General features: G+C 46.3%; 1 protein-coding gene, 1 long non-coding RNA gene and 1 pseudogene across 3 annotated transcripts in view; all 3 read right to left on the reverse strand.

The window, feature by feature from the left end:
* FBXO3 (F-box protein 3) overlaps window positions 1–17816 on the reverse strand; it is a 36138-nt gene extending 18322 nt beyond the window's left edge. The window contains exons 1-3 of one of the 2 annotated variants that reach the window (XM_028515357.2): window positions 17625–17816; window positions 13442–13531; window positions 10804–10967 (exon numbers count right to left, since the gene is read on the reverse strand). In XM_028515357.2, coding sequence (XP_028371158.1) covers window positions 10804–10967; window positions 13442–13531; window positions 17625–17728 — 358 coding nt within the window. In that variant the 5' untranslated portion in view covers window positions 17729–17816. Of the gene's footprint in view, window positions 1–10803; window positions 10968–13441; window positions 13532–17155; window positions 17317–17624 lie in introns of those variants that run through there. The other variant, XM_036029217.1, reaches the window with a different exon arrangement.
* LOC118501321 lies at window positions 3610–7037 on the reverse strand. The gene is made up of 2 exons (XR_004903955.1): window positions 5674–7037; window positions 3610–5495 (listed from the first exon to the last, which is right to left on the reverse strand). It is a non-coding gene; the product is annotated as an uncharacterized LOC118501321 (long non-coding RNA).
* Window positions 17817–24104: 6288 nt separating the features above from the next.
* Window positions 24105–24714, reverse strand: LOC114500936 (annotated as a pseudogene).
* Window positions 24715–25914: the final 1200 nt, after the last annotated feature.

A 25914-nucleotide genomic window follows, 5' to 3' on the forward strand; every position in this document is an offset into this window, starting at 1 on the left:
AAAACAAAACAAAACAATTTCCAGAAGTTCTCTAAATTGACATTGTTGAAAAGTCTTAATGTAGTCTCTTACTGGGAAATATAGGAGTTCAGTATAGGTTCATGCTGTGAAGAGGCCATTAACTTGAATTCAATTTTGCATGTTGGTAAGCCTGCCATGTATGCTAGCTTTAAAAAGTGGGAAGTAATTGCAAACACCAAGAAAAGAAGTTTACTTCCAGCAATGGTCCACCAGGCTGCTGGATCAAACCTCTGGCTGAGAACTAGGAAAACTGAACAACAGAAAACTGGTTCCCAGGCTGCTGCAGAAGCTCAGAGAGAGTGCACGATGATGAGGAGAGAGGTCCAGAACAGAGAGACTGAGAGGTCAGCCAGGCCTCCAGAGGGGCCACCTTGGCTTTGAGGCCCTGAAAGCAAACAACTGAGAAGCCGAGCAATGCTCTTAACAGTATCACAGGACTGAGTGAGTTTCCGAAACCGATGCAAACACCAGACCACGGGTTCGAGAGGCACAATAAACTCCGTGAAGAGTAATTACAAAGGAAATCATATCTAGATACATTATTGGGAAACTGTGGAAAATCAAAGACAGAGCAATTTTAAAAGCAGCCAGAGAAGGGGAAAAGCCTTCAAAGGGACAACAGGGGTGACAGCAGAATTCTTAACAGAAACAAGAGCAGCCAGGGAAGTGGTGTCTTCAAGTGCTGAGAACAATGGCTCTGACGAGAATTCTACATTCAGCGAACATACACATCAAAGGTGAAGATGAAATAAACCCACTTTTAGACGCAAACACCTGAAAAAAATTCAGCGGTAGTGGTCCCTTATTAAATAAATATTAAAAGGAATTCTTAAGAAAAGTTTTTACTTATTTATTGATTGTAGAGAGACAGGAAGGGAAAGGCAGAGCAAGAGGCAGAAACATCAATCTGTTGTTCCACTTATTTATGCATTCACTGACTGACTCTTACATGTGCCCTGACCGGGGATCAAACCCACAACCTTGGCGTAGTGGGATGATGGTCTAACCAACTGACCTACCTGGCCAGGGCCCTGAAAGGAATTCTTCAGGCAGAAAAAGAAATGATCGATTCTAGATGGAAGAACGAAGGTACAGGAAAAAATGAAGAGTAACAGAAAAGATAAATCTAAGATAATATTGAATACATAAATAACATTTTCAGGGATATAAAATACATTAAAAATTAAAATCACAAAACCTATAATACAAAAGGCAGGAACAAGGTATTTGGAATTAACATATTTTAAGATTCTGTCATTATTCAGAAAATGGCAAACCTAGTAATTAAAACAGGCTTAATTAAATAAAAATGGGGGTACAGAATTAAAGATAATCCAAGAAGAATGCAAAATAGGAATATTCACTCAGGCGGCACAAATAAAAAAACAAATAAACAATATATCTAAACTCAACTATATTAGTAATCACATAAGTCATAAAGATTAAATAACCTAATTGAAAGACAGACTGACAGACCAGACAAAAACAAAACATAAGAGGTACATCTTAAAGGTGCAGACAGGGAAATGAAAGCTATAATAGCTTCCCTGGACTCACACAAAATAGAATTTAGGTAGAGAGCATTATTAAACGTAATGGAGGACTTTTTGTAATGACAAAAAGATTTAAATTCACTACACAGATATTATAATTCAAACTTTGTGTACCGAATAAGAGCTTCAAAATATATTTTTTAAAATGAAGAACTACAATGGAAACAGATACAACCATAAGCACAGTGGGTGTGTTAGTTTTCTATTGCCCCAATAATAGCAGTTTAAGAACACTCATTTACTACCCCACAGTTTCTGTGGGTTAGAAATCCGGGCACAACTGAATTGGACCCTCTGTGCAGGCCCCACAAGGCTAAAATCACAGTGTCACCTGGGGCTGCCATTGCATCTTACGCATCTTATGCTGGGGTCCTCTTCAGGCTCACTGCTTATTTGCAGAATTCAGTTCCTTGCCATTGCAGCTGAGGCCCTCAGCTTCCAGAAGCTACCTGCCATTCCCAGCACCTGCCCTTCTCCACAACATGCCGGTGTACTTATTCAAGGCCAACAGGAGAGATACCCATACTCTGAATCTCTCTGACTTCTGGAAGGGCCCAGGTCCTGTCAAGACATCCCTGATTAGGTCAGGCCCACTCAGAATAATTTCCTCAAATCAACTAATTTGGGACTTTCATTAATTACATCAGCAAAACCTCCTCCTCTCTGTCATATAACATGAGGTAAGCATGGGGCTGAAATCAGTTCTACCCACAGTCCACTCACACTCAAGGGAAGGCTATATTATTATACCATGCATGTACCGCAAAAGTATGGGAATCTTGGGAACAATCTTGGAATTCTGCCTACCAAAGGGAGAAATTTTAACATACCGCTCTTAGTAACTAGTAGAACAAGTTGTCCAAAAAACTGACAAGAGTACAACATGATTGACAGTTTTGGCCTAATTTTATATGTCCATATATAAAAAAATATATATGTATGCTCTGAAAAAGTCCAGCCATTGTTAATATAACAACAGTCTGTATGACATCTGTGTAACCTGGCAGCCAAGGGGTGTGGACTGGAATGCGTATACATGAACAATGACTTCACTACTAATCAGTGGGGATGGTAGATACTGTTAAGTGACCATATATATTGTGTGGCTGTCACATTCAAAATGACTGAGTGAGTACAGCAATGAATCTGGATACCGGAGGTACCCTGCTATGTAATATGAAAAATAGAGGCATTTATTGAAGAAGATACAAGAAACACTGTACTTAGGACAATGACGCCTCAGTCCCCTTCAAAGTAGGCACCTTGGGACCTCACACAATTCTCCCAGCATCTCTTCCACCACTCAAAACCCTCTGCAAAATCCTTTGTTGGATTTGCCATCAGCTGCCTCATTGTATTTCCCTGAATCTTGATGATGGTCTGAAATTTCTTCCCTTTCAAAGGTGATTTTAGTTTTGGGAAAAGCCAGAAGTCACAGGGCACCAAATCTGGGCTGTAGGGGGACTGAGTCACCTGGGTGATTTGATGTTTCACCAAACACTTTGCACAAGACATGACGTATGAGCGGGTGTATTGTTGTGCTGAAGCTGCCCATCACCAGCTGCCCATAGCTTCAACCTTCTGAATCATCTGGATAGTTTCCACGGAGAAATGTTCAAGCTTAATGCAAAATTTAATGCAGATTTGTTGCTCTACTCGCTCAGTTATTTTGAATACAACGGCCACACAGTATGCATGCTCACACAAAGGCATCTACTGCCCCAGTGACTAGAACAGTGAAGTGGTCATTGTCCACGCATGCGCATTTTGGTCCACTCTCCTTGGCTGCCAGGCTACATAGATGTCTCACAAACCACTTCCATAGTTAATCCCCACACTGTTGTCCACGTCCATGGGTTCTTCATATATGTTCTTTGACTAATCCCTTCACCTCTTTCAAATAGTCCCCACCTCCCTCCCTCCCCTCTTACAGCTGTCAGTCTGTTCAATGTTTCCATGCCTCTGCTTCTATTTTGCCCACTAGTTTATTTTGTTCATTAGATTGCTCTAGTAAGCGAGATCACATGGTATTTTGTCTTTCATCGATTGGCTTATTTCACTTAGCACAATAGTCTCCAGTTTCATTCATGCTGTCACAAAAGGTAGGAATTCCTTCTTTTTTCCTGCCATGCAGTATTCCATTTTGCAAATGTACCACGGTTCTTTAATCAACTCATCTACGGATGGGCACTTAGTCTGTTTCCAACTCTTGGCTGTTGTAAATAATGCTCCTAAAATTCTCTCCTTAAACTACTAGCAGAAGGTACTTTCTTCAATTTGATAAAGTATCTACAAAAAACCTACAGCAAACACTGTCTCTAAAGGAGAAATGTTGAAAGCTTTCTTCCTGCAACCAGAAAGATATGGGTGCGCACCACCATCCTATTTATGCAACACTGTACCAAAGGCCCTACCCAGTGCGATAAGGTAGGAAAAAAAAAAAATGACAAAGATTGGAAAGCTAGAAATAAAACCTTCATTAGTCTACTACATGCTCCAGGAAATGCAAATTAAAACAGCACTACACACCATTAAAAAGGCTAAAACACAAAGAATGACATTAAAGTGCTTGTAGGAATGTAAAGTGGCAGAACTGTAACCATGCAAATTTGGGTTTCAGCCACCTGGCACCTTGAATCTATGTGACCCAACAACTCGTGTCGAAGAAAACAGGTTTTTATTAACAGGGTTCCAAACCTGGAGGGGCTGAGAGCCCTCCCTGCTCGGAGCCCTTGTCTCCCACAAGACCCAGAACTGCCCTTGTTCCCCAAAAGGCTGCAAGCCAAAACCACACCTAGAAGTTCTCCATTTCCTCATCTGTCCTTAAGCAGGTCTCACACAAAGATCTCCATCCTCTCCGGCATGTGCACCTGTGGGTTTCAGAGTCGCCATCCTCTCGCAGCAGCTCTCTCCTTCAGGGTCTGGGGTGCGCTGCTCCCAGCCTCCTCCATGAAGCCATCCGAAAACCATGTGCCGTGCTGCACTGGATGACAGTGTCCCAGGTGCTGGAACCCAAGGGAGGCACATGTCCCTGCATGGGACCCTGCCTCCAGGAGTGGGCTTCCCTCCTCTTTGGGGTCTAAGGCCCTGGTGGGCCCCACATCTCCTGTTTCCACAAGTGCTCCCATCTTTGTGGAAAGCAGGGCCAGAAGTCCAGAATATCCAAATGCCAAAGCCAGAGGGAGAGAGCTTGTACCAAACTCCAAAGTCCCATACCAAGAGTCCCTATACCTAGTGCATGAGAGAGTGAGAGCCTTGCTGCTAAGTCCCATTCTCTATAGAAACACCCCCAAAAGAAGCCCTGCTTCCCTCTGCCAAGCCAGACCAGTTTCAGAACAGGCCATTCAAAAGCACTATCCTTCAGAAATGCAGAAGTCTGCAGCTCAGCATTCCCGGTCACAGTTCAGTTCCAAGCATCTTTCAGGAGTCTGTGTGCACCGGCCTGAGTCCCTCTCACAGCATCGGTGTCTCTCCTCCAGAGCTGCCTTTACTCCAGCCAGCAGCTCACCAGTGTGTCTGTGTGCTGGGCCAGGCTGGTCCCCCACAGCACCACCAGCTCTGCCGCTGTCTTCTGTGTAGGAAGGGCACTGAGGGTGTTTCCAATGGACCTCCAGACCTCCAAACAGACAGACCTACGATAGACTGAGCTTGTGTTTCTCCGAGTGCTACAATTTTAAAGCCTCGGCTCAGAATTTCCTGCGTGGCTGAATATCCGGTCTTCTATGGTGCATTAATGTCCATCATTTTTGCAGCTCCCCAGGGTCTCTGACCCTCTTCAGGCTGCCATCTCTAGTCAGGGCAAGAGTTTCCAGCCATTCACAGGCATCCAGCATGGGCATCTGGCCCCGCACCTCACACAGATGCTGTATGAGCTCCCCATCTGTACCCCAGGCTATTCCACAAGTCACACTGCCAGCGCTGCTTACACAATTTGCACTGGTCAATAGCTCCTCCCTTCAGAAAGGCATGGGCTGTTACCTGCCTTTGTCCTGCAATGTGCCTCAAATACTGTGCCTTAGGTTCTGTGGGCACCACTGCCCCAGCCTTTTTGCAGAATTTGGTGGGGGGCAGGGGGGGAGTTCCCCTGCTTTCCAGGGACTCTATGCTGTGACCTACTCTATTACAGAACCACTTTGAAAAAATAACAGTTTTTTAAATTTAATATATAAGTACACTCTATAACCCAGCAAACTCAATCCTAGGTATTTACCTGATAGAAATATGCTTGTATGTACACCAAAAATGATTTACATTTGTATTATTTACAATTCTTTTACACTGGCATTATATGTAATAGCCCAAAACTAGAAATAACCCAAATACCCATCAACCGTAGAATAAACATATAATATGTAGTCTACTCATATAACAGAGCACCACACGGCAACAAAAATAAACCACTGTTACAGACAACACAGTTGAATCTCACAAAAAAGGAAATAATTCACAAAAAACACATACTTAATCATATGATTAGATCAAAAAGAGAGAAAACTACTCAGTGATATTAGCCATCAGGAGGGCGGTTACCCCTGAGAAAAAGGGAGGGTTCTGGGTATAGACTGTTGTTCAACCTCTTGACTTGGAGGGTGCCGCAGCGGGTGTGTTCACATCATAACTCACTGAACTGTGCCCTTCCGATCGGGGCACACTTCTGCAGGCTAGCTCGTATCACTGGTGCCAGCACGTGGCCCTCACATGCCCACAGATAAGCGATGAGAGGCGCACTGTGCCTCTGCGTTAATCTTTCTGCAAACACGCAACTCCGGTCTAATTCTGGATACCCAATAATACTTCCAACAAAGTCAGTCTGAGGAACATTCTACAAAACACCTTCCCAGTACTCCTTCAAACTGCCAAGGTCATGAAAGACAAGGAGAGACTGAGAATCTGCCGGAGACGAGAGGACACGAAGGAGACTGGACGACCGAGTGCAACGTGGTGTTGTGGACTGGACACAGGAACCGAAGAGGACATTAACAGATGAGCCAGTGCGGTCTGCATGCAGTCTGGTGTTCAGTTAACAATAATGTGCCGACGGAGACGGCCGTTCTGACAAATGTCCCACAGGGCAATGCATCGGGGAAACTGAAACTGGGTAAAGGGTGTACAAGAACTCTGCACTATTTTTGCAACTTGCCCGTAATCTAAAATTACTCCAAAATGAAAGCTCTCTTTAAAAAAGTTTAGTACAAAACATCCCGAGTAACTGCCTGAACCAGAAGTCGGATGACTAGAGAAACTAGTATTTATGTAGTTAGTACTACATGTTGGATATTTAACATAAAACATTGAGAAACTAAGAATTTCTCGAAGAGGCAGCTAGAGAGAAAAAAGGAAAAACAAATGTTGGGAAAGAGAAAATATAAAGAAATGTATGCTCACAAAACAGTAAATCCAGGTTTAAAGTTTTTTTAATCCTCATCCAAGGATATGTTTTCATTAATTTTAGAGAGAGGGGAAGGGAGAAACACTTTTGTGAGAGAGAAACATCCATTAGTTCCTCCCATACAGGCCTCGGCCAGGCATCGAACCTGCAACTCAGGCATGTGCCCTGACCAGGAGTCAAACCTTCAGCCTTTCGGTACACAGCACAACGCTCCAGCCGAGGACCCGGCCAAGTCTAACAATCCAGGTTTAGAGAGGCATGCACTATAAGGGCACTGGGGAGCCAGACCCGGCGAACCTTCGCCCTACCACTCACTGACTGACGCCCTGGCAAGTCATCGCATCTCTTTAATCCTGTTTCTGTGAAATGGGACATCACACCACCTGCCTGGAAGGATTACAGTGAGGATTAAATAAACTTTGTGTGCTTAATAAAAAGCTTTACTGGTACTCAATAAATATTCATTTATACTTTCCTTGCCCCTTAGCTTACCTGTATGAGGAAAAGGTTCCTAGGAGCTAAGAAACCTAGACTAAGAGCTCTGTCACTTACTAGTCATGTGACTTTACATAAATTGCCTAAACTCTCTGGGCCCATCCCTTTACCTGTAAAACAAGAGGAGTGGTATAAATCAGGGATCAGCCTGCCTCCTGCTTCTGTAAATGAAGTTTTCTTGGAACAGACCCCCCCTTATCTGCTTATGTATTGTCTATGGCTGCTTTCCCACAATAACAGAGGGGTTAAGTAGTTAAAACAAGATATCAAAAAAAAAAAAAAGATATCACCTGTTCCTCAAAGCCTAAAACATTTACTGTCTAGTCATTTAAAGAAAACTTGCTAACCTCGGGTCTAAATGATCTCTAAGGTCCCTTCCAACTGTAAAGTTTTAAGGTAGCATGTAAGGTAAATGTGAAACTTCAAGTCACATGATGCACACTGTTAGAAAGATCAGTGTAAGACGTATTAACATACCATAATTTCAAGATACTTGTAAAAACTCCCCCAAGCCCAATACCAATTTGCTTTCTGAGTTTCCTTCTAGCTGCCAGCTCTATAACCTCTAAAATTAAGTCAGGGACCAAGCCCACTGAGGTGAGTAGCTAGGTCCCTAACTCAGTCTGAAGACTCACAGGCCCAGCCCGCCTAGAGCCCCCAGCTTTCTGGACAGTGAAGAGCCTTTACCCTATTCTGGCTCCGGGCTAAGCCCCCAGAGAACTGACCCCTGAGAGTGAAACTGGGGCTGTCAAGGAACTCAGCCCTGGGTTGGGGCTGAGTTCCTTGTTGGGACCAACAACCACAACCTCGCTTCCAATCACTAGGTACAGAACAGTGGGCGGGGAGGCCTGGGAACACCAAATGGAGTGCAGGACACAAGAAAGAAAAAGGAAAAAGGGAAAAAAAAGAAGCAGCTACTGCTATGTATCCTTAGTTTCTTAGTTCCTTTCCTGAGCCTGAACGGAGAAACATGTCTGCATTCTCACATCCCCAATGTCTGAATGCTGGACTGGCTCTCTACCGGTGCTAAAACACCTAAATAAAGTAGGATGGGTCCTTTCTCCCTTCAGCTGCTGCTGAGACCATAGCTGTGAAGTCAGCCTGCTATTCAGATCCCAGTTCTGCCTTTGCTTTGTGATGGCAAACAACTCACTTGGTGTCTTAGGTAGTTCACCTATAAAATGAGGAGACTAATTACCTACCTCATCAAATTTTGGCAAATTCAATGGAGTAATAAAAAGTACTCACTTAAGTGCCTAGCTTTGTGTTTAATAACTAATAACTACTGTAAACCTCTTTTACTCATCACCACCAAAGACATATTTTCAGAATTCTTTCCCTCCTCAAATTATTTAACCTCACATACCAAATGGATAACATAATCTTCTCTTCCAAGGAAAAAGCTATTAAAAATATCAGTCAAGGGTACTTTCCGTCAAAGCTCTTACTCTCTCTGCTGAACATTCTTCCTTTAGCTCCTAGTAATTCGGTTTTAAGCACCCGTGTGACCCACCCCACCACTCTTCACATTATTTCTCTAAGTGCTGACCCTAACGTGTAGCTTGTAGATAAAGAACACGTTTCCATAGAATCTTAGGAACCAACTTCGAAAGACCCAGACTCCCGCCTTCAGTCACCCCAGCCCTGGGAGACTTGCGGACCTTCAGCCGTGGAGCAGGGTGACAGAAGCCAGAAGCCAGGCCACCGCCTGGCCGGTTCCGAGGTCCTCACCGGAATGGACTGTGCAGGTCTGCTAGCACGGAACTTTCCAACCCCCGCCCTTGATCCCTCCGCCCTGCTCCCCCCTCTCTCCTTATGAAAACCTCTGCCCGCACTGAGATGTTCAGATGGGCTTCGGGATGTGAGTCCCCCGTCTTCTCAGGTGACTGGCACCCGATAAACCACGTCCCTTCTCACTCGCACCTGTCTCATGAGTTTGGCTGTCACTGCAGCAGGCAGCGGGCCCTGCGTTTTTGATTACAGCGGGTCATGCCATCACGATTTGCATGAGATTCCTGTCTGCATGGGACGTTACAGTGGAAACGTGAGATGTAAAAGGAATGGTTTCCAAAGAGACCTTAGTTCCAAAGGAACGCACACTAGTACAACTCACCCCCATTTCAGTTTAGCAAAATGAAAACATGAATAAAATTTCTTTTAGTGGAGAAATTTGAAAATACCTGAAGGCTAAAACAGATAAGCAGCAATACATCTGCCATCTGTTTATGCACTTTAGGGGGCATAAATTTAAATTTAAAAAAATCAAATTAATAAGAAATACCTTGTTAACATTTCTTGCCAAAATTAGATAATAATGGGGTAGTAGAAAGCACAGATTCTGGGGTCAAAAAGAACTTAGTTCAAAACTAAATTTTCACTATTCCGTAAGTGTCAAAATAGGGATGAAAATTTTCCTTCCTCTGCCCTGGTCAGTGTGGCTCAGTTGGTTGGGGCGTCATCCCATAAACCAAAAGGTCGTGGGTTCAGTTCCTAGTCAAGACACATACCAAGGTTATGGGTTCGGCCCCTGGTCAGGACGCATGCGAGAGGCAACCCATCAATGTTTCCTTCTCACAGATGTTTCTCTCCCTATCTCTCTCTTCCTCTCTCTCTAAAATCAATAAGCATGTCCTCAGGTGAGGATAAAAAATTAATTAATTTTTTTAAAACAGAAAGTTTTCCTTCCTCTATTATGCTGCTCGTATAGTCTTAAAGACCCAGGTCTTTATTATCTAGTCTCTTTCAAATATTACACTGGCAAACATCTACTTGTACTGAAAAAAGCAAAGAGGATTGTTGATCGAGGAAGCAGTTGTTTTTTTTTTTAGATTTTATTTATTTATTTTTAGAGAGGGAAGAGAGGGAGAAGGAGCGAGAGAAACATCAATGTGCGGTTGCTGGGGGCCGTGGCCTGCAACCCAGGTATGTGGTCTGACTGGGAATCAAACCTGCGACACTTTGGTTCACAGCCTGCACTCAATCCACTGAGCTATACCAGCCAGGAGGAAGCCGTTTTTCAATGAAAAAAGTATTTTAAAAGAAATCACAATAGTTATCTTCAAGCAATCTTTGTATTACTAGCTTGTTTATATAAAAGAAATGTAAGCACTTCCCCTTTGAGTAAGTGACCACGTGGGACACGAGGGAGGCTCAGACAGGGCAGACCCTGCAGCAAGGGCCCTCGGGGCCATCCAGGCTTTCTGTTTCCTGCCCGAAAGTGAACGGTGAATTCCGGACAGTGTGGGGTTAGCGCAGACCAGCACAGACGACAGAGACCCGAAGTTACTTAACCTGTTTGTACTACGGTGACTACAACGGGGACAGCAGACCCTGCATTCCCAGTACCTTTCAGAGACAAAACCATCCGAGGGCATCTGGGCTCCAAATATTTCTTGAGGTCATCCCAGGCCTTTTTAATAGCAGCGTAGTGGTCAATGTATCTTCCTACATCGGAGTAAGTATCAATGAAGAGAGATTTCCAACACTGATTCTTCTGTGCTTTCTCTTCCCTAAACAGATTACAAAAATGAGATTAAAAATTTTTTTTGAATGAAATTTGCATGTATTTTAGACACTTACCAAGATACTTTATTGGAAATTTGTGGTTACTTTTGCCTTCCTTGTCATTTGTTTTAGCCACAAATGAAAACTAGGTAGCAAATAGGGACACTGAAATTTTTCACAGGTGTTATTGCTGACATGGTGGGATTATGACACTTATTATCTTACTTTCTATTTAATGTTTTTCTAAGTTTTCTAATCTTAATAAAATATGGGAAGGGTATATGGGGTATGAAATCTCAACTTGCCCCTAAACACATACCAATTATAAAATTCGAAAATGTGTATGTACAGCTGACCGCTGAACAACGCAGGGGCTAGGGGTGCAGACCTTCCCAACCCCCTGTCCCTGACAAAAATCCGAGTGGAACTGTTGACTCTCCCAAACTTAACTACTAGCAGCTACTGCCGATTGGAAGCTATACCAATTGTAAACAGTTGATTAACATATATTTTGTATAATATACATATTATATGCTGTATTGTTACAATAAAGTGAGCCAGGGGAAAAATGTCAAGAAAATTGTAAGAAAAATACATTTACAATAGTTATTGAAAAAAATCCACATATAATTGGACCCATGTAGTTCAAACTCATGTTGCCCGAGGGTCAACCGTAGTTGTTCTATTCTTAGGAATCATATAGCATCGAAGTAATCACATGATTCAACATCTGTGTTTGGTGCAATTCCACAGATATTTATTGCGTGTCTACTTAGCCACTTGAGGACGTTAAAAACAAGGCACATTTTTCTGCCTTCTAAAAATGCATAGTCTTATCAGGGAGAAAGAATGAAGTATAAATTTAAGAGTCAGAAGTGATACAGGAGAAGGCGGCCACAAAGCCTTAAGGCCACACTAATGAGCTTGGACCTTATCCTGTAGGACATGAAGAGCCACTGAAGGTTTTTTTTTTTTTTAAGATTTTATTTATTTATTTTTAGAGAGGGAAGGGGGAGAGAGAGAGGGGGAGAGGGGGAGAGAGAGAGAGAGAGAGAGAGAGAAACAACAATGTGTGGTTGCTGGGGGCTGTGGCCTGCAACCCAGGAATGTACCCTGGCTGGGAATCGAACCTGGGACACTTTGGTTCCCAGCCCGTGCTCAATCCACTGAGCTATGCTAGCCAGGGCTCACTGAAGGGTTTTAACCGGGTAGCTCTTTCAAAGAGCGGGAGTGTGGCTGTGGTGCTGGAGGGTGCGCACCAGAGGCTCAGAGGGGAGTTAGGACGGTTTTGCAGTAGTTCTGGTAAGGTGATAAACAGAACTAAAACTTGTAGCTAGATGAAATGAGTAGGAAGAGCAAAGAAATATACAGAGGCTAAAATCAGAAAGGCTCAGTAATTTAATAAATGGAGGGTCAGGCCCAGGGAACAAGGGAGGAAATGAGAGAGAAGGCGGGGAGAGGAGAGATCTGTGGTGATCACTGTTTTTGGCTTAAAGGTGGATGGACGGTACTGCCATGAAGACTACGATGCAGGAGGATCAGGTTTAAACATGGGGAAAAGAACAATTCGGGTATTGTTTTTTTTGAGGGGGGAGATGTTAGAAGGAAAGTATCTTTTCATCAATATTAATAATACATATTTATCAAAACCAAAAAAATACCAAAGAACTTATAATGAAAAACTAGTCTCCTGTTTTAAGCCCAACCCCTCAAAGGAAACTAGTTATTTCTGGAAGTTAGCTCTATAATGCTAAATGTTTATGTCTCTAGTTCTTGATTTTCCAATTTTACATCTTTCTACTGATACCCTAAAATAAAAGATTGGGATATAACAATACTTAAAACACTTAAGAATTAAGAATATTTAATTCCTTCTTTCCCATTCTTCCTCCTCCCAATGTTTTTAATAGCTCTGTTATTAGTTTTTAGTTCTACTGAGTAGCTTGCAACTTCCAATACTACAGAAATACTTAAACCTCTACTTCTTGCTTCACAACTTCGGTCACTCCCCCACACTCCCCTCAATCTAAGAAAAAGGTATCAGCAATCCTACCCTTTCTTTTACTTTCCCAACTCCCACCTTCTCTTACCTACACTTTTACTCTGCCGAATTTATTAACGTATACTGAATTCGGCAAACCAATGCAAATGCACTGCAAATGCACAGCAGACATTCATGCAAACAAGCCTGCAGTTCAGCGGGCAGGTCGGGGACAGACATTCAGGGTTGGGAGTCGGCAGCACACAAGCAGTCACTATGAACCGCAACCGTGCGTGCAAGCAGGAGAGTTCGCAGATGGAAGAGCAGTGGGCTGAGGAGAGACGCTGGGGGGACACCGGCATTTACTGGCAGGCACAAGAAGAGCCACCAAAGGAGACGAAGACAGAATAAGGGTTATCAGAGAGGAGAATCAGGACAGACTGGTGCTATGGAAGCCCAGGGCCAAATCTCAAGAGTACCTGTTTCCCGAATACTCACTCAGATATCAGCCAGTATTTTTTGCAATGTCTTCTCCACAGAGGGTCATGACTTGAGAGCTGGCTGAGTCTTCGACTGACATAGCAACAGCTGACAGTAACCAGAGTTGTGGTTCGCATAAAAGAAAACAAGGGAACAATTTAAAAGTGAAGATGAAAATATTCACGTTAAGTTTTGTTCTATTCGTTTTGCTTTTCTTAGTTTCCATTTTCTACCCTATTTATAATTGCAAAATGTTATTTTCAAAATCTTTTTTAATGTGTTAGCTGGTACAATTATCTTTGCATAATGAAATCTTGCTATTTGAATTCACAAATAAGCCCCAAACCTGTAAAATTGTAATTTTCATATGAAGTCTATGAAACATGTAAACCACTGGAGTTAATTTCAAATCAAAGAGCTTTCCTACACTCCTTATTGTGACAATAATCATTTCTGCAAACAGGAAGAAACATTATTCAGGTATAAACAGTGTTTTGTTTTGCTTTCTAAGATCTGTGAGATATTTGACACTAAATACTCAGGACTTCTGTTTGCTTTGTTCTCATTTTTTGTAAAAGACATCAATATTGCAGCCCAAACTACTTTTTAATTGTACCAACTACTGGAGAGCCCATCTATAAAAAGTGTCAGTTGTAACAGTTCTTTTTCAATCTCCATAGCTATTCCAGTTAGTATCAGCTGCTCAAAACATGGAATGTTAGGAACAAATCATTTTCTTATTACACAGAAGTTTCTAATACAACAGTGCTCCTATCCTGTAAATCCTACACTACATAGTTAATTTGCAAAGAGAATGAACCAAAGATTAAGAGATGGGTTTCTATCTTTTCAGAGAAGGAATCTCAACTTACAGGAAGTAGGTATTCAAACATCTCACTTGGGCAATGGCTGATCAATCAAGGGAATCACAGATCGGGTGGGATTTGTCAAGGCCACGAGTGGGCTGTGTTAAAAACTTTTGTTCAATTTTCAGATTTTACACAAAAATCATCCTCATCCTTTTCTGCCAGGCTCACGAGATGCCCAAACTAACATCTGCAAGCACTGGGATCCCTCCGGTTCGGGAATTCAGAGCCCTCTTTTCCTGATCCTTCTCCCTCCACTGTCCCAAGAGTTAAACAACATAAAAGAATCCCTGAAATAAGCACCAAAGGTGATTTTTGATACACAGCAAGGATGACAATTATGGTTCTAGAGATTCTGACTCAGTCGGCTTGGGGTGAGACCTTTAGCTCAGGGATGTATATGATTAACAAGCACCCCATGTAGTTCTGATACACAGTGAGGGGTAAGAGTGATTGGAAGACAATAAATCACCCAGCAATGGAAAAAGAGATTTAAACTATGCAGCTGATATCACACAATGACCTTACTTAATGGTCATTCATCCAATCCAACCCAATCCAGTTTGGCAAATATGTACCAAAAACTTCAGAGCTAAGCAATGAGCAGGACACTTGGCAAAGCTGGCTGTACAGGGCAGGAAAGGAGCTGCAGTACACCGGAAACTTTTCTGTGGATACAATTCAATGGTGTTTGTGATAGTTAATTTTATGAGTCAACTTGCCTGGGCCAAGGGACGCCCAGATAGCTGATTAAACGTTATTTCTCAGTGTGTCTGTGGGGATGTTTCTGGAAAAGATTAGCATTTGAATCAATAGACCAAGTAAGCCAGATGGCCCTTCCCAACGTGAGTGGACAGCATCCATTCCACTGGGGGCCTGAACAGAACAAGGCAGTGGACGGTTAGGTCTGCTCTCTGCCTGACTGCTGGAGCCGAGACAGAGATCTCCTTTGCCCTTGGTGTTCCCGGTTCGCAGGCTTTCAGACCCAGACTGGAATCTATACCATCAGTTCTCCAGCTCTCAGCCCTTGGGATTAGACCACCAGCTTTCCTGGGTCTCCAGCTTGCAGAAGACAGATAGTAGGGCTTCTCAGGCTCCATGATTCATGAGCTACTTTTTAATAAATCACACACACACACACACACACACTCACTCTCTCTCTTTTCTCTCAAGGACCCTGACTAGTGCAGTATTTAACTCAGTTCACTTTTATAAATATTTATGGAAGGATCATGTCACGTGTTTATAAAACTTTGATTACTACCTAAAGCACTTAAAATCTGGTCTCCTCACCTTGGCTCACAAGGTCCTGCGTGAGCTCACCAGTCTCTTCTCAAGCCACTCTGCCTGTGAGTCACTCTCTACCTCCTGCCACACCAGTCTTCTAGCTCCTCCAACAGGCCACGCTGCTGTCCAGGCGGCCTCTGAACACACTGCTCCCTCTGCCAGGACTGCTCTGTGGCATCCTTCATACATGGCAGCTCCTTCTGATTTGAATCGACTGGCTCTCCCCCTCACTCCTTAACAGAGCAACTGGTTTATTTCCTTCACAGCACATAGCATTTCTTGTATTATGTGCTTGTTTGTTTCCCATCTTGCCCACTAGACTGTAAGCTTCATGAGAGGGGGCCTTGCCTGTCTCGTTCACTATTGTATCCAAAACATTTAACAGGCTGGCATGCACCAGGCACCCAAAAAAATCTGAATAAATGATGACTACAAAGATAAACAAGACAGTCTTAACATTTAAGAAGTGCACAGTCCTTCTGGCATGGCAAACAAACAGAAAAAGACAATAGAGGGAGGAATCAAGTAAGGGGGTCTTCAAGGAATTTCATCTTGCAGGGTGGGGGAAGCATTCGGGGCAGGGTCAAGAGCTCAAGCCACAGAACAATAAGAAACACAAGGGTGTAGTATGCCAGTGAAAGCCTGGTTTGGCTAGATTAGACAGTGCCAAATGATAAGAGCCTTAAATGCTTCCAGAAATTAAGTTTATAGTCTGCAAACAAGAGGCATCATAAGTTTTCAAGGAGAAAGACAGCAAGATCTATCTCACAAAGATTACCCTGGCAACACTGTAGTCCTGAGATTATAGGGTTTGTGCTTGTGTTACATTTTTAAGAGGCTTTCGCAACAGAATATTTCAGATGAACTCAGTCTGCAGCTGGAAGAGCCTTTCCCAAAGAAAAGACAAACTTTACCACTCTGCTTTGGTACAAGCCTGAGTAGAGAAGAAATTTATTTTTAGGAAAAAAACAGAAGTGTTACAGGTACCAATATAGACAGCAGCCAGAAACTGGAGTTATCCCTCTGTCACCGCTTAGCTAGACTAACCAACAGCTACCAGTAATTCCAAAAAGACTGTATTTGTAAAAGGCTCCCTGATAACGCAGGGCACAATTTCACCAAATGGTTAGAATCCAATGGTTAATCCAAAACAAAAACTCCAAAGAAATAAACAAACAAAAAAAACAAATCTCGCCTACCTATCCTTAAGAGGGAGACTTCGCCCCCTCTTCAATGTGTGTGGCGGCACAAGAAAGACAGAGCCATGCCACCAGCTGTCAAGGGTATAAACAGCGCCATTTCTTCCGACATTCTAGACAGTCTCCTGCTCTGAAGGAACCGGGCCTTTAACCACCCTGACCAGCAACCGGTGTTTATTTTTGGAACAGATGCTGGTAATCTGGGAAACCCCAATCGTATAGGAGAGAGCGGTCACCTGTATCGCACCAGCGGGAGTCAGTACCAAAACACAAATGCAACATGCAACCGTGAGGAGGAAGGCTGAAAGCAAAACAATTTTCCAGCATATAAGTCTTAAAGTGTGCCCTGCAAGATTATCACGGTGCCTCGGAAGTCGCACCTGGGGGTCAGGGGGTCGCCTGGCTCCTTCTCTGCCGCTGCGCCCCTCTTGCCTATTCCGGCGCTCCACTCCGTAGGCCCGGGGCCTAAGCAGACAGGAGCGCTAGGGCCAGAGAAGGGCTTTCCAAAGCGGCCAGGGCGGGCCATATCGGGCGGAGACCAGGGGGTGTTGGGGTTCGGGGATTGGCGGGAAGCAGTACCTCCCCGCCCCCCGCAACGAGCCTCCCCGTGGCCTGGGAGGGGGCTCCCGTCGCTTCTCGGGCCTGGGCCCCGGACAGACCTCAAGGCCTTTACCGCTCCCGTCTCGCCCCGACCCCCCGGGTGACTCTGCAGGAGGGAGGCCCTGATATCACCTTCTGGTTCACGCGAAGGTCCGCGTCCAGTCCGCGAGCCTGGCCTCCATCCCTCCCGCCTCACCGTCTCCTCCCGCCCCCGTGACCCCACCCCTGACAAGCGCGTAGTTCCTTTACTTGATTAGGTCCCGATAGTCCAAGAAGGATAAGATCAGGAGCAGGGGATCGGTGGGCAGCGATTCTAGGGTCAGAGGCGCAGACTCGGGGTCCACTGCCGCCATCTTGCCTGGCCCGGTGCAGGCCCCGCCCCCGCCGCCAGCACCCGAGCCGCTTCTTAGCGACTTGCACAGGTTTGTTATGTAACCGCTGCGGGTAAGCCCCACCCACAGGGCGGGCCTAGGGGCGGCTCCTGGAAAAGGCTCCGCCCACCGCCCCTTGGCCTCGAGCTGGAGCGATAGGCGACGTCTGCTTGTCGAATTCCCGCTGTGCCAGATGCGCGAGCTATGCTGGGTGCCCACGTGCAACGCCGAAGATCGCTAGATCTCTCTCGTCCTATTCTGGTCCCTAAGCTTGCCCAGCCCATGCACTCTTTTAGTCTTTGCTCCTAAATCTTCACCACCCAGCCCCTCGTGAGAAATTTTAGACCGGGTATCCTTGGAGCCTGGCCCCCAATCTCCAGTTGAATCTATTCCACCCTTGGCCTCCAACTCCATTGCTTCTCTTCGTTTTCCGACCTAGAAACCCTTCATGTTCCCCCTCCAACCTCCTCCCTCTCTCTGCTCGTCCCTTGCATACAGCTAGGTGACTCTGAGCCACGTTTCACTTAGTAGGGGCAGAGCTGGGAATCAGCCACAGGCGCCGGCTCTACCCTCCAACTGGGGAAATGATCATGCAGGGCATAATTTTAACCCCAAGTAAAAAGGTATACAGGGACTGAATCTAAGTGTCAGCCACTATCACTTGGTCATCGTGGTCATTTTTCGGCCTGTTGGGACAATGCAAAGTCTATAGTAAATGGATTTTGTTTTGTTTTTGCCGAGGTTTAATCTCAGAGGGTTAAGCACCCAGGTGTGAAAGGGGGAGCTGAACATCTCCAACCACACCACCCCCATGGGTGGGGGGGGCGGTAAATGAGGCATGAGGATGGCCACTCTTCAGCTTTGCCAAGGTAGTATTAAAGTGGAGTGGGAGAAGTGTCATGGATTGGGAGCTAAAGAATACATTACTTATCTCACCTGGTTTCTTCTTCGCTTTTCCAAAGTGTAAAGGGCTTTGGGGACTCTGGTCACACCTGTCATTTACCAGAAGTGAGATGGTGGGCTAGTTAAGAATGCCTAAATTCTTGGGGGGAAAAACTATCCTTCCCCCAAGGTGGTTTATGGATGGTAATGAAACTAGATATTCAATAAACATTAACTTTTCAAGCCCATACATCCATCCTTCTCTGTGTTTTCCAAACTCTTTCTTATCCTGGAGAAAGTTTCCTCCCAATTATTTGGAAAAGTGAAATGATCCCCACCCCCAAAATACTCTGCTCCATTTCCTCAGTTCACCATACCATTAATGCTTTATGATTTTGTCTAAGATTAATAAGCCCTCCCACCTCCCTCCACAGGAGAGTACTAACCACGTTTATTTTATGTATCTTATAATTTTAACATCCTAAAAGTCACTCTGGCTGGGATGAGACTGTCCTTCAGGGTTAGTTAATTCCTGAAGATAGCAAGCAACTTACCTGGGAGTATACCTCTCATATACAAGCAACCACCCCCTTTGTCTAATGCCCGCACACCAAGCTAATGCTCCCCCTGCTCTCCATCATCCAGGGGCCAGGCACCAGACAACTAGAGATCACCCTGATGGCCCAAAGTTGGTCATTCATTGTTGAAACTAGCAAATTCTAAGTTCTTTGCTCAGCCATGCCCTGCCTTCTCAGTGGAACCTTCCCACAAAAGCTCTGCCCTAAACTTTCCCCTTGCTCCTGCTTCTGCCTCCTGACCAAAACAATGTTTCTACTGTAGCCCTGCAGCGTGGTGTGCTGTGCTCCTTCCTCAGGGAAATGTTAAATAATACAAATCTTTGGATGGCCTGGGCTTTGCCATGTCATCACACAGTCACCTCCATAAAAACCCCATGGATACAAATGAGACACCCCCTCCAAAAAAAAACCCTAAAACAAATATCTCTGCTTACATCTCTGCACCTCTTAACTATTCATACACATATTTAACACATTTATTGAACTGGATTTAAGTCAGTTGTTCCCTGCTTGTCTTACTCACCAGACTAAACTCTCAGTGTTTTTTGTCCTCGTAACCCCAGGGGCTAGCCTGGCATTCAGCAGGTAGGAAGTTTAAATTCAGGTTGAATGGATGAAGACAGGGAGGCACTTGCTCCTAATTCGTGTTTGTCTCCACTTTTTCCTCAGATGGGCTACTTGTTTTAAACCCAAAAGCTGCTGAGAGTGTCAAGCACCCTGCGTTTGCTTCTGCTGTCCTATTGCATGTTCCTTTCCTTTGGGCTTGGTCCAGTTATGGCCTGATGAGAAAACTGAGAGTGCGAAGTTACCCTACTGTCATGGTCAGGGCTAAGAGGAGGCCAAAGAGGCACTTACCTGGGCACAAAATGTGAGGGGAGGTGCATGCCAAAAAACCTTCAATAATCAAGATAAATACTATTTTAATGCAATATGTTAAGAAATCAAAATTAATGCTGAAAAAAATCCATAATGAACACAATACCAAAATCCTAAATTAAACAACAACAACAACAATCCCACAGTGCTGTACGTGCCATATTGGAGCCTAAGGCCCAAAGAAAAACCGTGTACCTAAATACATGTTTTTATCTTTCTAAATGGTGGTTCGCCCCCACCGCCTGCCCCCCAAGGCCAGAAGGGACGCTCAGGTAGAGGACTTGCTTCTTCCATGTGGCCGGACTCAGGGCTCCTGCCATCCTCTCCAGCCCTCTCTTCTAGGCTGCCAGCCTCTGCTGCTTCCCGCCTTGGCAAGTGACGTCTGCTGCCAGCCCCTCTGCAATAGCCCATGTCTTCCTGGGAAGGTGGTCTCAACCCAGCCTCCATTCTCCTTGCAACAGGGTAGGAAGCAGGTAGAGGAGGTTCGGGGAGTAATGAGGGTGGCAGGGCCTAGGAGAGCCCTTTCCTGGGCTGTGGTTTCCTATTACCCCCCCCCCCATATGCCCAATAATGGCAGGAAAGGGGTAGGAAGAGGGAGCCAGGTCTTACCTGTTTGGGTCCTCTGGGCTGAGGTTGAGGGCGAGGGCTCCTGAGTCCATGTGCCTGGGTGGGAGGTACAGTCGCTCCAAGTCTGCTAATTGTTTTAGAAGCTAGTCTCTAAGGGGCACAGAAGGATTTCATTAAAATAGTATTTGCTTGCCATTTCTATTCCTATGGTAGATCAGAAAGCACAAGGTTCTCAAAGGGGAGTTTTTATGTAGCATTTTAAAACAAAAGGTTTCGCTGTTCTCTCAGGAATAGAGAGAGAGAAATGATGCCTAAGAAATAAATATACTTACATGTCCTCTTTAGAACCCCGGTGTCACCTGGGAATGTGGTGAGCAGCCCTTGGCACACAGTGCCCTACCCCTGGGTCATTATGTCGAACCGTCATGGGCTTCGAGGTTGCCATCAGCTATTGCGGGAAATCCCCCAGACATTTATCCATATCTTCTCCCGTGCAAGGCCTGCGCTAGGGGCTGGAAGGAATCAAGGTGAACACAGTGCGGTTTCTGCTTTGAAACAGTTACTCTTTAGAAGGGGAGGGATGCAGTTGCTAACTGGTTGGGGGACAGACAAATCCATATGGCCCTCCAGTCTCATTTTCATGATAGAGCCACTAGCTGCCTCAGCACATCTGTGTTTGCTGGGAGGCAAGGGAGACAGGCACCCCAGACTGGGCTCCGGAGGCTCCTGCTGACCCATGACTTAGCCGTGTCCCACCCCCTGTGTGAAGGCCATCACTTAGGGGCCCTCTCTATTGAGCTCTTTCTGGGACGTGTCCAGTCTCTTGCCCAGACTCTCAGTGGGAGGACAGGAGCTGGAGCAGTGAGCAGGGACGAGGAGTGAGGTGGGGAGAGGGGTCCTGTGCTCTCTCCTCCTTCTCTGCTTGTGCTCCCTCCACCCCACCCCCTCCCCTGCCCACCCCACAACATTTTGTAGTTATACTGAATGGCAGTGCTGGTGGTAGCTGCATGAAGGTCACATTCCACTTTGTCTCACACTGTCTTTGGCAATGACCTTGCCCAGCTGGGCCTCTAGGGGCAGGAGGCATTCTTGGGAGATTCTCAGGAGGGTCCTGTCAGGTTGCAGGGGGGCCAGAGCTGGACAATGCAAGCCCTGGTGTTAGCTCTCCTGGTGGTGCTGAGGCAGCCTGGGCACCTGGGAGCCCTGGAGATGACACAACTGGGGGACTGCCAGAAACCAACTCCCCCAGAGAAGTGTGTCACCCAAAAGGAGGCTGGCCTTTGCAGAGCCCAGGAAAATCCAGGGGGCTTGCTTCTAATTTATGGCTGAAAGCAGGGAGAAGGAGAAAATTACGGGGATGTGTGAAGATTAGGGGCTGTCAAAGCAGCACAGAATGGCAGCCAGGCTGCTGGGCTGATGCAAAAATCTGTGATGGATTTAGCTGCTCCTATGAAGCAAGTCCACAGACAAACCCATGGCTAATGAGAAGCCTGGAATGGATAGGAGATTTAAAGGTACAGTTCCCAGTTATTCAAACTAGGTTCTGTCATGTGGTCCCCTGCTTCTCCCTTAGATGAGACCTATAATATCCCCCAACTTGCTAACCAAATGTCTGTTGTTTTGCTTGGAACCTGCTTCTTGTTTTCTTGTAGTCTGTATAACTGACGTGAACCTTCTGGACTCATGGAGCGCAGACCTGCCGATTGGACACATTTAAAGCATCGGTGACTTCTAAAATGATGACTACAATGATGTCAAATCCAGGCGCCATCCACCAGTTCAGCAGCCTACAGGGCTGGGATGCCCCCGGTGTTTGGAGCCTCACCGTGTCCTTTTGAGGACCGAACATGGCAGTTTGCACACTTGTTCCTGAGTGTGTGACAGACACTATACCAGGGCTGGACTAGTGATACTCGGTATGCAGGGTCGGATGGGCCAATGCTATTTTGGGGGGTGGGGGGGTGGGGACCCTCTCCAGGAGGAAGGGAAAAGTCAGCCTGTGCCCTAGGCTCTGCCCTGCGCACCAGGAGGCTGTGAACTGCTTTGGTTCCTGCGTCTCCTGGCTTCCAGGTGGGTTCAGCCAATGGAAAGCCATGGTAGGAGTTTGGGGAAGGGGGAGAAAAGAGAAAACAGGGCATCTAATTGCCACCGGCTGGGGGGTTGACTGTGGCTGTGTTTCCCTGCGGGACCCACTCCCGGCGGTGCCCTCTTCCATGTCTTCGGCTCGTCCAGCTCTGGTGATGCACCTCCCTCTCATTGCTCTTTAACGGTGGGAATCAGCTCCCCTCTGGTGCTGATCCCTGGGCCCCTCACCATGCTTGTGGGGTCCCTCATCGGGCTCACAGCTCTGTAAGCAATCTCCTCATTGAATTCTGTTCAGGTACGTCCCTTTGAAAGTTTTGTCTGCTCCCATAGAGGACCCTGACTGGTGTCGTTTGCCTTTACCTCCGCAGGCACGCGAGGCTGTCACAGCCTGCCTCCCCAGCAGGACACCCCCTCAGGGAACTGATGCCAGCACAGTGAGAACCGCCACCTGGGGACAGACCTGCCACTGCACTCGGGACTTGAGCGCCGAGTGTGGTGCATGCATCACCCTGCATCCCACCTGGGAAAAGTTGGCCACAGGTGGGCGATGAGCGTGGGAGCTTTGGGAGGTGACGGGTATGTGTCCCACCTTGCCTGTGGTGACGGCATCGTGAGAGTAGGTACATATATGTCCAAACTCCTCGACATGTGTGCATTACAGATGTGTGACTTTTTGTGTACCTGTTAGGTCTCAGTCAAGCTGCACAAGGCAAAAGAAGCAATGATTCTGCCCCTCGTGCGACTTTCCTGGGGGTTTCCCGTGCAGCCACGAGCTGGTGATAGGAGTGGAGGCCCAAACTTTGATTGCCCTAGTTTGGAGACAACATTCTTCAGACACAGGAATTGTACTACCGTCTCTACACTCCTTGAGTCACCCTGCGCCCCGCCCCGCCCCACCCCGCCTCGCTGTCTACGTCAGACCCAGGGAGTTACAGAAGTGCAGACAGCAGCGTTCACTCTCGCGGCAGATTCGAGACTTTGGAAATGAGACTCCAATCTCTTGCCAGCCAAGCCTGTAAGGACTGCCTTCTGTCGCCACGCCTGAAACCAGCCCGTTCTGGGACAGAGAATGTCCCTGGAAGCAGAATGGTGCTGGCACCTGTCACTCCCACCTTGCACCGGGTCCCTATCTGTCTGAACGGGAACACCCAGCAAGTGTTACGGCGATAGGGAAATGTGCCTCTGGCCGGGCCCCAAGCCTGGTTCCTGACACCGTAGCCAGCTTCAGGGTCAGACCCTCGGGCTGTTAAACCCAAGTTCACTCATGAAACAGCTCGCTTCCATGACACCGCGGAATCCCACGGATGCCACAGCCGTGAGTTGCTGAGACCCACAGCACTAGACATGCTAAACCACTGGCTGAACTTCAGGTGTTATTTTTGTTGTTGTTGTTGTTGTTGTTGATTTTTTAATTTTATTTCATTTTATTTATTTTTTTTTCCGACCACAAGTTTATTCAACACAAAATAAATTCCTCCAAATTTACTGAGGTGGTTGACCACGCCCACAACCAGATCTGCCTCTAAACTGGAATTCAGCTGCTGACCCAGCCGGAGCCTCAGCTTTCTTGCCGGCACCAGGGGGCTCAGCGCTCTGTCTGTGGGTGTCTGTCAGCTTCCCTTCCTGTGAGTCTTGCAGGTCGCTCGCCCTCCAGACCCTTGGGCCTTGGCCTGCCCGTCTCAGGCCAACCGTGGTGCAGCGTGGCAGGCGGCAGGTGGAGGCCATCGCGGAGATACCGGGTGCCCTCGTTGGTAAGGCACCCGTGGAAGCGTCTCCAGGCAAACTGCTCCTTCACGGAGCCTGCCTCCTGGTTTGTGAGAGGGTGTGGCTCTTGTGATGGGACGGTTACGCCACGTTCCTGCCTGCCAGCTCCGGGTGTCTAGGCATGTGAGCATTTTCCTTGGGCACCGTCCCTCCCTCCTTCAAGAGAAGTTCCAAAATGGCAATCCGGTTCTTCCTGGGCATCAATGTCGCAACAACTGCTGCGTCTGGGGTGGCAGCTGGAGAGGTTCAAATTGATTTGAGAGAGAGAAGACGAGAGAGAGAGAGAGAAACGTGGGTTTCTTGTTTCACTTACTTATGCACTAGACGTGCTAAACAATTGGCTAAACTTCAGGTGTTTGATTTTAGAGAGAGAGGGAAAGAGAGAGAGAGAAACACAGATTTGTCTTTCCACTTACTTATTCACTCATTGGTTGGTTCTTGTATGTGCCCTGAGCAGGGGTTTAAACCCACAACCTCGGTGCATCGGGGTGACGTTCTCACCAAGCTACCCGGCCAGGCCAGGTGTTATTGTTGGCTGTAGGGCAGAGGGCACCAAGACTGATACAGACAAACCTTTACACAGTTAGGATCATCCAAGAGACAAATGCTAAGACAGGAATCACTTGGTGAGAGATGTACTGATGGTGGGGGGCTGGGGGGTGCAGGTAGGGGGCACGGGAACGGATAGGCTTGTGAGGAACAAAAAAGGGAAGGAGTGAGAGGAGGCAGAGAGAGCCTTCAGGCCTTCATGCCGTTCTGATGCTGGGGAAAGAGAAGATGAAGGAGGGAGGATTGGACAGAAGAATCTCAGCCTGGACTACAGCTCTGAGGGTGTCTCACTGGGCCAGAGAAGAATACTGGAGCCAAAGCTGTCCCTCGGAGAAGTCCGGGACTGGAGGCCCACAGGCCTGGCCTGCACTCGTACTCCGACGTGGTCGGCCACGGGCTGGGAGACACCCGGAGGAAGTGTGACTTTGATGCAAAAGCGAGGTGGGCAGCATAGGGAGAAGTGTCCAGATCCATGGAACAAGATTGAGAGTCTGGAAAGAAACCCGTTCACACTTAGGTCAGTAGAGTTTCAACAAGGATGCTGAGACAGTGGCATGAGCTTCAACGAGTGCTGCTGGGGCAGCTGGCTCGTCCCACGCAAAAGGACAAAGCTGGCTGCTACCCTCACACCACATACAAAAATGGACTCCAACTGGGCCAACGTCTAAATGTTAGAGCAAAAACCATGCAGCTCTCAGAAGAAAACACACAGGTAAATCTTCCTGACCTCCCCAGCGGATTCTGAGGTGTGACACTAAAGCCAAGAGCGACAAGAGAAAAAGTGGACAGATTAGACTTCATCGAAATGGGAAACTTCTGTGCTTGACTAGACCTTATCGAAAAAGTGCAAAGACAACCCATGTCATG

The sequence above is a fragment of the Phyllostomus discolor genome, chromosome 6 (assembly GCF_004126475.2).
Source record: "Phyllostomus discolor isolate MPI-MPIP mPhyDis1 chromosome 6, mPhyDis1.pri.v3, whole genome shotgun sequence".
NCBI lineage: Eukaryota > Metazoa > Chordata > Mammalia > Chiroptera > Phyllostomidae > Phyllostomus > Phyllostomus discolor.